Source organism: Mytilus californianus, unplaced genomic scaffold, assembly GCF_021869535.1.
Source record: "Mytilus californianus isolate M0D057914Y unplaced genomic scaffold, xbMytCali1.0.p SCAF_18, whole genome shotgun sequence".
Taxonomy (NCBI): Eukaryota; Metazoa; Mollusca; class Bivalvia; order Mytilida; family Mytilidae; genus Mytilus; species Mytilus californianus.
Window position 1 is genome coordinate 5325291 of NW_026262666.1, and position 15181 is coordinate 5340471.

Sequence of the window (15181 nt, forward strand, 5' to 3'; positions counted from 1 at the left end):
TATTACTAATAATAAAATAATATTTTATATATAGGTTGGAGAACTGATTAAATAAGTTTAACGTTGCTATATGTTTATGTTTTCATTTCAATTTAGGAATTTTATCTGTGGTTTTTGATGTTGTGTGATTTTTTCTGTTCAGAATTTTGAATTGATGCCAGATGTTCATGCAGTTGTCTCAGTTGAATGCATTTACAATTTGTTTAATAGGAACCAATTTAGAGTTTACCATATATAATAATGAGGGTTTTTCACATCATTGAAGACTCTATGTAAACTTTAGTCTTTTATTTGATGTAGGGTACCCCCAAACTTCGTTAATTTACCCATTACTGGATCAGAGATCTCTGGATTGAAAAGTTTTGAACATTTTCTGTGAAGACTCCCTCTGTCACCGAGGCAGTCCCATTAGCAGATCGAGGTGAATGTGGCCTTTCATTTTGAGTGAGCCTTAATTGGTATATGGAGTTGAATGAAAATTCCAGGAGAAGTGCTTCATATGTACTGTTGATAGAGGGGGGGGATGTACAGGTGGTGTCATCTTTAAATCTCTGTAAAAATAAACGCTGAATCCAGAGTTACCTAAAAAATAAAGAATTCTTTCTTGGATGCCTGAGAATTAATCTGATTGAGTTTCAACAACAACAAAATATAAAACACTTTATAATTAATTCAGATAGAATTCAGATAGAAAGTTATCTCATAAACAAATTTCATTATGACCAACTTAATGAAAACAAATTGTGACGGGCTCTGTGTAAATCTAATTTTAATAGAGGATCTCAGAAAAACTCTAATGTTAATTTGCTCACTACTGACAATGGCTGAGGAATCTTTATAATGGCAGCTCATATATATCCCCTCTGTACAGTGCCAGGAAGTTGGTGAAATCACTTCTGCTTTTACTTTGAGGATTATTACGACGAAATTGTAGAAATAGTCATATCCTGTGGGTAATGGATTTCTGAAATGTATGACTGACGTCAATTTCAGTTGTTAAGTAACGAATGATTTTCACCCAATCTTAATGAGCTACTTTTATAAATAGTCGTCTTTATGTGATATGTTTAAATAATGATTAAAAAAAATCATTTGAGAATTTGCATCTCTTTTATCTAATATTTAATGATTGAAAAAAGTTTGCATTCATTTAATTAGAATTTATTGACCATGTTGTAATGAATGATTGATTTGAATTGAGAAAAATAGCCCAAAATTGATATTGATTTTGGTACTGAGGTAATTACAAACTACAGCTAGAAGTAGGTTTTCTTTTCATCAATTTTGTGATTTTCTAGAGCAGAAGTTTGTAAGATTAATTCTCTATAAAAGCTGACTCGATTTCATGGTTTAATATATTAAATAACCTTAACCTTTAAATTGATTTTTTGTAATAGTAAAAAAGAGTAAGATAAAATAGTTCATCAGTTTTCAAAAAGTATAACAAAAATACTGAACTCCAAGGCAAACATAAAAAGGGGAAGTCCATAAAAACTGACAAAATCAAACTCTATCAATCAACAGAACAAGTGAAAAACAACTGCCATATTCCTGACTTGGTACAGGCATTTTCTGAAGAAAATGGTGGGTTTTATAGCTAGCTAAACCTCCCACACTAAATTTTGAGTGCTATTGAAATATTCAAATAATACTGAATTTGTTATTTCAAGTGTGCTTGCATTAGCTGGAGTGTTAAAACTAACAGAGCTGTTTGCATAATCATCCATATGATCCAGGGCCAAAATTTCTATGAAAAATGTCCCTTTTTATTCAGGCCTTTAATTTTTCTTTAGTTTTCAAGAAACTTTAGAATTTCATTTTCTTGCATTCTACCATGGATGTAGACATTTTTGTCTGTTTATATGATTTTAAGAAAGTATATTTGCCAACCACAATCTTACCAAACTCACATTTTCTCCTATTGCAACAAAGATGCAAAACTAATTTAAGATGTGGTGTGATTTCCAATGAGACAATTTTCCACCAGGGACCAAATGACATAGATCATAACAATTGTTGGTCACGGTAAGGCCTTCAACAATTAGCAAAACCCATACATATATATTTTTTTTTTTGGGGGGGGGGATAAAAGAGGACCTCCATATGTCCATTATTGGCAGATCCAGGGAAAGGTTCAGAAGGTTATAAAACTATGGGGTTTTTTTTTCAAATCATGTAAACATCTACTAAAATTAGACTAGATCCTACCTTTTCCAGTTTTGACTGACCTTATGATTTATTTAGAATGAGGCTGAAGTTGACTGAACTGAATGTGTGAAAATTTCATCAATGCTGATATCATAAGGATAAAAAGGTGTGAAAGTATAAAAAGAATTATATATATGGTTTAGACTAGTATTGATTGGTTATTGACCAGCTAGTACTGGTCAGTTGAAAATTAGGAATTATAAATTTTAGAAAATATTTTTCTTTTATTGGAGAGTATAGCAATGTATAACTATCAAAAGTACATATATACAATAGGAGGGACCAATAATACAAAGAACTGTTGCAATTGTACGGTTCTAGTTAAAAAGTGAACATGGAATTATTTACTATATCAGTAAAATATTCCTGTAATAGTAACTTTGAGCTTGCTCTAAATAACTACATGCAATCATAGATTATAATCATGATAATACATGTAATATGGACCTATTAAGTTTGAGTGTTGCTCTATGATCAAAGTACATGAATTTGAGTGCTTTGTATTTTTCTACGTCTTCTAATTTGGGTAAAAATGGAGCTGTTAATGTACTATCAAAAATAGATTATTATGGACAGAGACTATATGTAGACCTTTGACTTTTTTGTTTTTTAATAATAATAGAGAATCAAAAATTTACTGTCAAGGTGCCAACGTCAAATTCTCTAAAATGACGTACATGCTTTTGATCCAAGTTCAGTGATCTAAATTTTTATATCACAAATTTGATAGGTGTGAGAAGATTTTCTATTTATCGTGATTGAATCTAATACAGGTGTTAACAAGATGTAGAATAGTAAATATATTCCAAAGAGGCATCTGTTCAGGTGTAATGTACATATTTGTAGATTAGTACATGAAGAGTACACTAGCTCTGATCTGGACTGTGGATGAAGGGCATTTAAAAATTGGCTGGGGCCAGGATGTATACAAACTAGACAGCCACACCCATTTAACAGTTTGGGACAAAATTATTGAAATGTAGCCATTCACTTTGATTAAGGACATTGTCTTCAAGATACATAATTTATTGGAACTGATATGACTGTATGATACAAGCAGAAAGGGGGTTGGCAAATTGTAAAACCTGCTATATTTATATGTTTTGGAGTTTAAGTAGGACGCCCATTTTCACTGAACTAGTACACATTTTTATTAAGGGACCAGCTGAAGCCCGCCTCCAGGTGCAGCATTTTCTCTCCGTGTTGAAGACCCATTGGTGGCCTTGGGCTGTTGTCTGCTCTTTGGTCGGTTTGTTGTCTCTTTGACATATTCCCCATTTCCATTCTCAATTTTATAATAGTCAATTACAATTTGCTGCCATGTTTATTATGGTGTAGTTTTTCCCCAAAACTGACTAGTATGTTTGAATTCTTTTACATTTGTCAAAGTCAGGGCCAATTATGGCTTGCTAAGTATGTGGTATGGGTTTTGCTCATTGGTGAAGGCCGTACTATGATCTATAGTTGTTATCATCAGCTGAGGATGTCATTTGGTCATTGGCGGATAGTTGCCTCATTAGGCAATCATAGCACATTTTCTTATTTCAATATGGACATGAATAAACTGAGAATGCACCTTAATTTAGTACATTTGTTTTTTTAGATGATAACATTATGGCAGCATTTCAAAGTATAATTTTTAGTTAATACTGTGGATTTATTTATATTTGTGGGTACCCGAATATTCTTGGATTGAGGAAAAAATTGTGCTTTTGTGAATACTTGATTTTGTGGTTTGGCCAAAGTATGTATACAAGCCTATAGGCAATTTTTACTTCTTTGAAACTATTACATTGATGGATCATTTATACCCACTAAATTCCACAAAAATTAGTTACAAATCTGTAGTAGTGGTTACCATTGTTCTGTAGCACAGATAAAATCAGATTTATTACTAATTTTTTAATTTATTTTTCAGAGGTTTCCAAGATGCCTGTATTAAACATGGATCCATTTTATCGGTATCGTCGTGATGTAGGTGAATCAACATCACCGTCTGCTGGCAATGGTAGTGGAGGGTCTGGTACCGTGGCAACCGATGTGGCTGGTTCCACAGCCAAACCATCTGCCATGGATAATTTAAAGAATAAAATTATGGATGAGATTAATTCCTGTAAGTAAGAATTGAATGTCTAATTATAACTTTGGCTTTAAAAAAAATTCTGTTAATGAATTCAGAAATATTTAGAATATAAGGTTCTAACTCCTCAATCCCTTTAGCAAAGATGATCCTAGATGGTTAATGTTATTCTCCTTTGTTCAGATAATTTGTGAAGTACTAACACAACCCAGGCTTTTTAATTTTTGGATTTGAGCATTCTTTAAATTACCGGTATATATCCCGAAAAGCTCTTTAGACACACCAAATTTATAAAGTGCTATTTTCATTTTAACAGATCTTTTGTGTAACTAATACATAATAAGGGCCAAAATGTGACCTTTTGATAATGCTGTGAATTAAATTAAACAGCAACTATCAAAGATCTGCCATCAACGCAAAATTCCCCCAAAATGTTTGATGTACATGAAACTTGGTACATTTGTTGTCATTGACAAAAGCAATGGTCTGCAGACCCAAATACAGTGCAAATATGTTCAGACTAGTACCTTAAATATTTTAATGGACTCAAGCTCATACAATTAAACAGATTTTATTAGTTTGGGCCTCAAAATACAAAAGCCTAATGTAATATCAAAGACTGAAATATAATAGGTTGTTCCAGTTTATTTAGGATCCCTGAGATGCAGGAGTTTTATTCCTGACTCTAGCTTAGCTGTCAGTTCTAGTTTATTTATAGGATCCCTGAGATGCAGAAGTATAATTCCTGACTCTAGCTTAGCTGTCAGTTCTAGTTTATTTAGGATCCCTGAGATGCAGGAGTATTATTCCTGACTGTAGCTTAGCTGTCAGTTCTAGTTTATTAAGGATCCCTGAGATGCAGGAGTATTATTCCTGACTCTAGCTTAGCTGTCAGTTCTAGTTTATTTAGGTTCCCTGAGATGCAGGAGTGTTATTCCTGACTCTAGCTTAGCTGTCAGTTCTAGTTTATTTATAGGATCCCTGAGATGCAGGAGTGTTATTCCTGACTCTAGCTTAGCTGTCAGTTCTAGTTTATTTAGGTTCCCAGAGATGCAGGAGTATTATTCCTGACTCTAGCTTACCTGTCAGTTCTAGTTTATTTAGGTTCCCAGAGATGCAGGAGTATTATTCCTGACTGTAGCTTAGCTATCAGTTCTAGTTTATTAAGGATCCCTGAGATGCAGGAGTATTATTCCTGACTGTAGCTTAGCTGTCAGTTCCAGTTTATTTAGGATCCCTGAGATGCAGGAGTATTATTCCTGACTGTAGCTTAGCTGTCATTTCCAGTTTATTAAGGATCCCTGAGATGCAGGAGTATTATTCCTGACTGTAGCTTAGCTGTCAGTTCTAGTTTATTAAGGATCCCTGAGATGCAGGAGTATTATTCCTGACTGTAGCTTAGCTGTCAGTTCCAGTTTATTTAGGATCCCTGAGATGCAGGAGTATTATTCCTGACTGTAGCTTAGCTGTCAGTTCTAGTTTATTTAAAGGAAGGATGAACCAATGGAACAAGGATATAATCATGGGTCTTGATGTGTAGAGTAGAGTGTAGACTTTCATGTATACATATATACAATTTTTGGGGTTCTGATTCCTCCTGTATTTATCATTAGCCTGAACTTCCACAACCTGAGTCTATTGAAGTGTTTACGTCTAATAAAAAAATTCTATAAAGAAATATTTTTGAAAATCTTTAAATTATTTTTAGGCTCATTTCCTAGAAATTTTTCAGTGCAATCTGTTTTACAGTTGACTTAAATTTGTCACAGCTTATATATTTTTCACAGCTTATATATTTGTTTCAATAATTGTGTAGTGTATTCAACTTAAAAACTTGAACTGTGAAGGATTGGAAGGTTTCATAAACTTCAGGTCCCTTAATAATTTCTGTAGTATTCTTAATGTAATTTTGGCATTTAGGAAATTTGGTGTTGATGTTTCTGTGTTATTCATCTGCAACTTTTGTAGCTGCAGAACTGTAGCTCTGAGGTCCTTATGATATTTTTGACAATTTACAGATTTTGTAAAAAAATCTCATAAGGACCTAAGCGCTAAGGGTCCCGGCTTCAACTTTTGCTTCTGCAGACCAAAGGCAGTTTAGAGCTTTGCATAGATATCTGTCTATTTATGACTACAACATTTTGATCTCCGAATTCTTTAGTTTTTTGTATCATTTGGTTCCTGTATTTATCTGTAACATATCCTTTTATTGGTATTAAAATTTGATTATTTCCCAAACTATGATTAAAAATTGAACTAAGCTGTATCTTTCTGATGGCACCTATTCATTTTGTAACAAATTTTTAATCCGTGTGAAATACATCCCTGAAGTTATTTTCTTTTAATAGAAGATATCCCCTTTGACAAGAGATAACATTATCGGCATGATTATCAGACAGATATTGTATCATAGACCCCATTAATGTTTCTTTGTATAATAGGCACAAAATATGTCATTTTCCTTTCAGGAATGATGCAAAAATAACAATGACAGACAAATCTAATTTGTTAAATTGGCTGGAAAAAAAAAACAAATAAATCTATATTTATATATAAGTAAAGTATTGACCAAGTGGGAACAGCTGGCTTCATCTCGCCTCAATTACACGTTGACATAGCAGTTTTTTTCTTTTTTTTTACGAGAAACCTTATTTTTTTTATGTATATTACATCTAGAAAAAGAGTATATCAACACATATTACTTTATAATAAATAATTTAGTTTGATATACAAATCACCAAGTTGCTTTAATTATCAGGGTTCATGCACTACCTTGAAAACTGGAAAAAATTTGGAATTTTATTTCAGTTTTTCCAGTTCTTTAAACTGAACTTGAAAATTGCAAAACTAGCAATAATACTTGAAAACGATTTGCCATGATTTGTTACCTTATTTTAAAATGAGAGTTATTTCCCCTTTGCAAGACCTCATTTGATTGGGAATGACATGTTTAAGTTTTTAAAATGTTTCAGAGACATGATTTTTTGCTCATGTTTAAAGCATTAATTCAGTATTATTCATATTTTCAAACCAAAATTATCCATGCTAAACTTGTGGAAATCTTTGGTAGTCACCAGAACAAATCTGGTTTACAAGAGCAATATTAATTTCAACAAACATTTAACTAAAATAGAGTTTGGTTCCAGCTCATTTGGCTAAATAAGATTTTATACGGTGTCAGACTTCTCCAGGACATTCTTCTATTTTCAAAGATAGACTAAATTAGTCTAAAGTCTTTGAAGTGTTCTTAGGAAAGACAATGTGTTAGTAACTTTTTCCAACTTTAATGTCATAAAGTCAAATGAAGCATATGGTTTCTTCATCTAAGTCCTCAAAGCTCTAAGTTCAAGTTCAAAAGCTTTATTTATAGGTGATCGAAATCTAGCATACAGAAACATAAGCACTTATGATCTTCTAATACCATCTTTGAAAATAGAAGAATGTCCTGGAGAAGTCACTGTAGAATCTTATTTAGTCAAATGAGATGGAACCAAACTCTATTTCATTTAAATCTTTGTTTGAAATTAATATTGCTCCTGTAAACCAGATTTGTTCTGGTGACTACCAAAGATTTCCCAGAGTATAGCATGGATAATTTTGGTTTGAAAATATGAAAAATGCAAACCAATTGCAAGTTATTTGGTTAAGTTCACAAGGTCCCAAATCAAGAATAGTTTTTGTCTTATGTCAGATTTTAATGCTCTTTGTTTATTGTGTGAAATTGGTAATGATGGCAGCAAGATCCTTGATATTTTTTGTTAAATTTGTTTAGACTCTGTCGATTAAGAACTTGCCATTGTGTATATATCACCTTTCTATTGTTTAAGTCTGTAGGTTGACTTCTAGATGTCTTTTGTTAAGGTTGATATCTCATTGATGTATACTCAACATCTACTTTTATTAATACATATGTTTCAAAGAGTTTGTTGTTATTCTGTGGATTACATGTTGTAATGTACTATTATATTATTCATTTATGTATTTCTCTGTGCCGAGTGTTGTTGCGTTTGTTTGTACTGTATTCCTGTAACGTAGTGTTGTCATGTTAGCGGTATTTTTAACGATGCCATATAACATGTATAAGTGGGAGGTTTGGCTAGCCATAAAACCAGGTTTAACCCACCATTTTTATGCCCCCGCCGTAGCGGTGGGGGCATTAAGTTTTACCCTTGTCCGTTCTAGAGTTATGCGTGTTTACAAATAGAAAAATTGCTGAATTGTTAGTTTCTGTTCTCTACTTAAGTTAGCCTCAACCAAATGTTATGAGCCTTACACACAATGCTTATTACCACAAAACTCAGATCAAGTTCAAATTTGGGTAGCGTCACTTTTACCATTCTTCAGTTATGTCCCTTTATAACTATATGATATGCAAGCGGGGGCATCATCTGTGTCCACATGTGGACACTATACACATTTATTTCTTTAAATGTCCTGTACCAAGTCAGGAATATGGCAGTTGTTATCAAATAGTCTGTTTCTATGTATGTTGGTGTTTGTTTTTGTTGCAGTTCAATGTTTCTGTTGTTCCGTTGTTTTCCTCTAATAGTTGATTTGTTTCCCTCGGTTTTAGCTTGTAACCCGGGATTTGTTTTTCGCTTAATCGATTTATGACTATTGAACAGCGGTATAATACTGTTGCCTTTATTTGTTGCATGTGTATATTTTTAATGAAAATATAAAGAAAGATCAAGACGTTATTTTTATTAATTTTATTTTTATGAATTTAATTATATGTAATATTAAATCATAAAACCAGAGAAAGATGAAAAGTAATTACCATCTCCGTATAATGATAAACCAGTGTAGGAAAGCACTCTCACAGTAGCTACATCTCCTTTTTTCATTTGTACTACAACATTCTTTGTGGCTTGAACATATTGATTAATGTTTTGAGCATTTGCTCTATTACCGGATATATAATTGTCATTTATGGCAAGTCTTGTTTCAAATCTGCTTCCAGGGGGAGTCAAACAAGTCCAAGAAAACATGTATATCCCATCTTCTGGGGATGTAAATTGTCCAGTTTGTGGACTGTAGCGTTTACCGATATTTGTTATTACTGAGTCGAACTTTACTATCTGGTTAGATTTAAGGTTGCTTAATGTGTGAGACAAGTTGGCAAGGAAGGCTGGCTTATATTTCTCTAAAATTATAATATGAAATTTATGCAATCATTCTAACATACGATTAATATATAATATAGGAGATGTGGTTAATGATTGCCAATCTTAGTATGCAGTGTCAAAAATATTTGAATGAGAGAATCACTCTCAAAAAAGTTAATTCTGGGAAATAAAAGGCTGTGGTTGTCCTGCCAGTATTCTGACCTGCTATGTAAGTAAAGGGTTCAATTTTATGTTAAAGCAACAACAAAGACTTAAAAATTACTGTTTGCATTGTTTGTTTTTAAATGTATACACGAAGAATTTACTAGTTAAGTGCAAAGACTAGCTGGAACATTGTTCTTTTATTTCATTTAAATTATATCTTTCCTTACCATTAACTGGTCTGCTGTCTCCAGATTTTCCCAGAATTTTATGAACGTCAGAATGAATAGATTCAAGTATTCCAGCAGCTGACACTTTATATCCATAGTGATAAAGGAATGGTCCAATCAAAGAAATAAATAATATTCCCAGCTGTACAAAAGGATGACATATATATATATAATACATTATTCTCATTAGCTTTTGACAAATAATTTGCAATAAACTATTCATTTCAATATATAAATATTAAAAACATAAATTATTGGAGATTTTAAGCAAAAAATGAAGATATATTTTGTCGAAATGCATCACTAACAGTGTTGCATATTATGCATAAAAAGTATTTTTGTCAGTTTGCTGTTATTGTTATTTTTGTTATAACTGTAAAAGCACTAACAATTACAACTACCAACAAAAAACAAGAATTAAAATTTCAGCTGTAATAGCCTTAAACTCTCCTCAACTGTTCGATGTTGCTTAAAAATATTAAAGGTTTATGTACATTTTAAAGTCTAAAAAATACTTCTTAAATGAAACCAAATAAAGAAAAAACATTTACTGTGGTGGATTCATTTATTTTCATGGGTACCAATTTTCATGGATTTAGAAAAACTTGCATTTTCGTATTTTTGGATATTTAATTTCATGGTTTTGCCAAAGTCGCCACCAACCTTACAGAAAATGTGCCAATATTCGTTGAACATTTAAAATTTGTGGTTCACCCGTACCCACGAAATCCATGAAAATTGGTATCCAACGAATAATAATGAATCCACAGTATCCTATGTAAGTAGGAAGCATAGCTTATATTGTTAATTTGTAATCATACCTGCATATTTGGTGATGAAAAATTAGTCAACAATGGATGTTGAAACTGTTGCTGATTTGTTAAAGCAAACAATTTGCTTTGGGATATTTTATTTACTATATTTATATAATTATTCTATGATATTTTGCAAGCACGCAAAAGTAACAGGTTTTATAGTATCAGTTTCAGTTCTAATTGAAGTTGTGGTAATTCTATCTTTTAATGAGATTTAAATTGAATTCAAGTTGACTGTTCAGTAAAAGAGCGTTGGAAAATACCAAAGAGATATTCAAACTCATAAGTCAAAGACAAACTGACAACGCCATGGCAATAAATGTAAAAACGACCAAAAGACAAACAACAGTATAAAAAATACAACATAGAAAACTAAAGACTGAGCAACACATACCCCATAAAAAAACAAGTGGTGATCTCAGGCGCTCCAGAAGGGTAGGCAGATCCTGCTCCACATGTGGCACCCAATTACACAAAACACATTCAAAAAAGGAGAATAAATCAAAGAAATGTTAGTTTTTGTGCCATTGAGGAGATCTACAGTTGTTATAATGTAAAAGTAAAAAATAAAGCAAATTCTTTCCCATTTCCATAAATCAAAGTTCAAGATTCAATTATACCCTGTTAAGAATATATGTGATTTAAACAGTTTGAACTTGCGATGATTTCTTGTTTAAAACTTTCATATAAATGCAGTACCCCGGTAGATCATTTCCTTAAAAATAGAAAAAAAAGTCAACTTTTTATGACTTTAAAGTTCAATGCCCTTCAAGTATATTATTGCCAGTACACAAATTATACAAAACTGTTTTGGTTGATGTAACATTTTGACCTAGATTTTATTTATTAATTTGAAAATATTTGTTGATTACGTGGCATGAAAATTTGCATCGCCTCATTTTACAAAACTATTGGTTATACATTTAATTCTTTATTGATAAAAACTAAACATCCTTTTCAAGTTACTTAGGTTCTTTTAAATTTAGTTTATATATCCTTATTTATGTTTTGAATTGTTTTAGCAACACTTAAGATGGAAGATGTTTATAAATTTTTATAATTTAAAGGAATTTAAGTACTTCAATGTCTTTGATACTAGGACAGGAAGGTCAGTTTAAGTTTAATCTAGTATTGGGGCCTTGGTGACTGAGCGGTCTAAGTAGTCCAACTACTGTATCACTAGCTATATAGCCTGTCAACACAGGTTGTGAGTTGGAACCCTGTACATGGCAGGTGTGCTCCACTCCAATCTTAATTAATGGACTAGGTTAGTCAGTTTTACTGCTAAAGGATGTTGGTACTTCTGAGCACTGACCACGAAATAACCAACAGTGCTACCAGAATTTGATATATCTACCAATTGTCTGGCAAGAGAATCTTCAGCAGACAGGCCTGTGACATGATATTCTAATTTTCCCTTTAAAAAAGATGTATGAAGTTTATTACAAAGTATTAATCATTGTTAATTCACAAGGAAACTAAGATCTGTGAGCATAATTAACAGAAGCCAAAGAACATTATAAGTTAAAAATTTGATTATTTCCCAAAATGCATTTGACTATAGTTGGTACACTCTTATGATAAACAACAGCGGTTTAACAAACATGACAAAAGCTAGGTCTTATATTAGTGTTCTTTATAAATCTTTATTAAAGGACTTTTTATACAGTAGAAGTCTTGAACTAATATTTGCAGTAATTCACATTCTGTATATGATAATTGTGACTATAGATATAGTAAATGATAAATTTCATCCTTGAATATCTAAAACTAAGTTGCAGAACATGGTTTTTGAAAAGGGGAATGGAGTTACCCTGAAAATATATATACTTGTGTGGAGGAGGTCAGTTTTAACATAAACATGTACTTATTAATTTATTTTTTTTTACTGAAAACTTGGTTGTGCATGGGTATTAATTAGGGTGATAATTTAAATCTTCCATTCAACAGTTCCTACTTCCTTTATGATATATACATGTATAATATTTTAGTTTGATTTATATACAAAACATATCCCTAGAACAAAACTCACTCTGTTCTAAATTGATGATGATATGCTTGAATGGACTTGATTTGACCTATTATTATAGTCGATGAATGGAAGGTATAATCCAAATATTTTATCTTTAAAATGGCCTGAAGGATACTCACTATTTAAAGAAAAATGTTCAGGTCTTTATTACACAACATCAGTATCTAATGTTTTGTGTTATGTCCTACTAGAGTACATTAATGTGTTGGTAACTATTGACTAAATCCATTAAAATAAATTTAGTTTATAAGTACAGATAATTATATATAGGTTATATAAATCTTATGCTTGGTGTACTTGAAATGAGGCAACGTGAGTGAAAAGAAAATGTATTTATAATTATCAGTGTCTAGTATCAAATAAGGAGATGTGGTATGATCCCCAAAAAGATCCAACAGAGTCCAAATGAAGTGAATTTTAGCAACCATAGGTATCCATAAGGCATTCAGCAATAAGCAAAACCCCTACCATGTATCAGCTTTAAAAGGACCTGACATGACAAAATGTGCAGTCGGCCTAATTTATGACAAAAAAATAAACGAAAACAAATATGAAAAACAGCAACCAACAACAACCACTGAAAAACAGTGAAAAGGAAAAAGAAATAAGGGTGAAGTTAATCTACAGTGATCACCACTATAGTAGCAGACAATCAGAAAAGTATCAACCAGCTTGTGGCAAGATGCGTTCTATTCCACTCAATTTACTACGATTGCCAGGTTTTCTTGCAAAAAGCTAATGGTTCTCTCTGGATACTCCAGCTTCCTCTGCTAATAAAAAATGCCTCCATGATATAGATTAAAGAGGCATTAGATAACCAACAATCAATCAATCATCTACTTTTGAGTATGATACTGGAAGAAAATGATTTAGTTCTTCTGAAAATTTTAGAATTGATGAAAATTTGATTATGTTTTATTTTTATCTTTTCAGTACCAATATGGGCATTGATTTTGATTATACTTTATTTTTATCTTTTCAGTACCAATATGGGCATTGTTTTTTTATTATGTTTTATTTTTAGCTCACCTGGCCCACAGGGCCAAGTGAGCTTTTCTCATCACTTGGCGTCCGTCATCCTTCGTCCGGCGTCGTCGGCGTTAACTTTTTACATTTTGAACTTCTTCTAGAGAACCACTGAATGGAATGAAACTAAACATGGCATGAATGTTCCTTATGAGGTGCTGACCAAGTGTTGTTACTTTGTAGCGGATCCATCATCCAAGATGGCCGCCAGCGGGGGACTTAGTTTAACATAGGACCCTATGGGAAATACATACAAATGTCTTCTTTAAGAGAACCACTGAATGGAATGAAACCAAACATGGCATGAATGTTTCTTATGAGGTGCTGACCGAGTGTTAAAGTAACCGATCCATAATCCAAGATGGCCGCCAGCGGGGGACTTAGTTTATCATAGGACCTTATGGGAAATACATACAAATGTCTTCTTTTAGAGAACCACTGAATGGAATGAAACCAAACATGGCATGAATGTTCCTTATGAGGTGCTGACCAAGTGTTGTTACTATGAAGCTGATCCATAATCCAAGATGGCCGCCAGCAGGGGACTTAGTTTAACATTGGACCCTATGGGAAATACATACAAATGTCTTTTTTTAGAGAACCACTGAATGGAATGAAACCAAACATGGCATGAATGTTTCTTATGAGGTGCTGACCGAGTGTTGTTACTTTGAAGCTGATCCATAATCCAAGATGGCCGCCATGCAGGGGACTTAGTTTAACATGGGACCCTATGAGAAATACATACAAATGTCTTCTTTTAGAGAACCACTGAATGGAATGAAACCAAACATGGCATGAATGTTCCTTATGAGGTGCTGACCAAGTGTTGTTACTTTGTAGCGGATCCATCATCCAAGATGGCCACCAGCGGGGGACTTAGTTTAACATAGGACCCTATGGGAAATACATACAAATGTCTTCTTTTAGAGAACCATTGAATGGAATGAAACCAAACATGGCATGCATGTTCCTTTTGAGGTGCTGACCAAGTGTTGTTGCTTTGAAGCTGATCCTTCATCCATGATGGCTGCCAGATGGGGACAATGTTTAACAAAGGACCCTATGGACAATACATACAAATGTCTTCTTTAAGAGAACCACATACTGAATGGATTGAAACCAAACATGGCATGAATGTTCCTTATGAGGTGCTGACTAAGTTTTGTTACTTTGAAGCTGATCCTTCATCCATGATGGCCGCCAATGGGGGGACTTCCTTTAACATAAGACCCTATGGGAAATACATACAAATGCTTCTTCTAGAGGTGCACTGAATGGAATGAAACCAAAACATGGCATAAATGTTTCTTATGAGGTGCTGATTAAGTGTTGCTACTTTGTTGCCGATTTACTGTTGAAGATGGCCACCAGGATTTTTTATTAAATTACAGGACCAATATTAAACCAAATTTGGCCTCACTCATTATTATGGTATCTGTTATGATTTTAATCTATTTTTACATGATTTCCAAAACCAAAGTAGAATCAGGTGAGCGACACAGGCTCTTGAGAGCCTC

At 32.9% G+C, this 15181-nt stretch overlaps 2 protein-coding genes across 6 annotated transcripts in view; one reads left to right on the forward strand and one right to left on the reverse strand.

Moving 5' to 3' along the window:
* Positions 1-15181, forward strand: part of LOC127726604 (synaptotagmin-1-like) — a 75098-nt gene that overhangs the window by 35540 nt on the left and 24377 nt on the right. For all 5 annotated transcript variants that reach the window (XM_052234024.1, XM_052234021.1, XM_052234022.1 and 2 more), the window contains one exon: positions 4127-4321. In XM_052234024.1, coding sequence (XP_052089984.1) covers positions 4138-4321 — 184 coding nt within the window. In that variant the 5' untranslated portion in view covers positions 4127-4137. The remainder of the gene's footprint in view (positions 1-4126; positions 4322-15181) is intronic.
* LOC127726609 (complement C1q-like protein 3) lies at positions 8986-10680 on the reverse strand. The gene is made up of 3 exons (XM_052234030.1): positions 10610-10680; positions 9789-9930; positions 8986-9434 (listed from the first exon to the last, which is right to left on the reverse strand). The coding sequence occupies exons 1-3, from the start codon at positions 10613-10615 to the stop codon at positions 9031-9033; spliced, it is 552 nt and encodes a 183-aa protein (XP_052089990.1). The 5' UTR covers positions 10616-10680; the 3' UTR covers positions 8986-9030.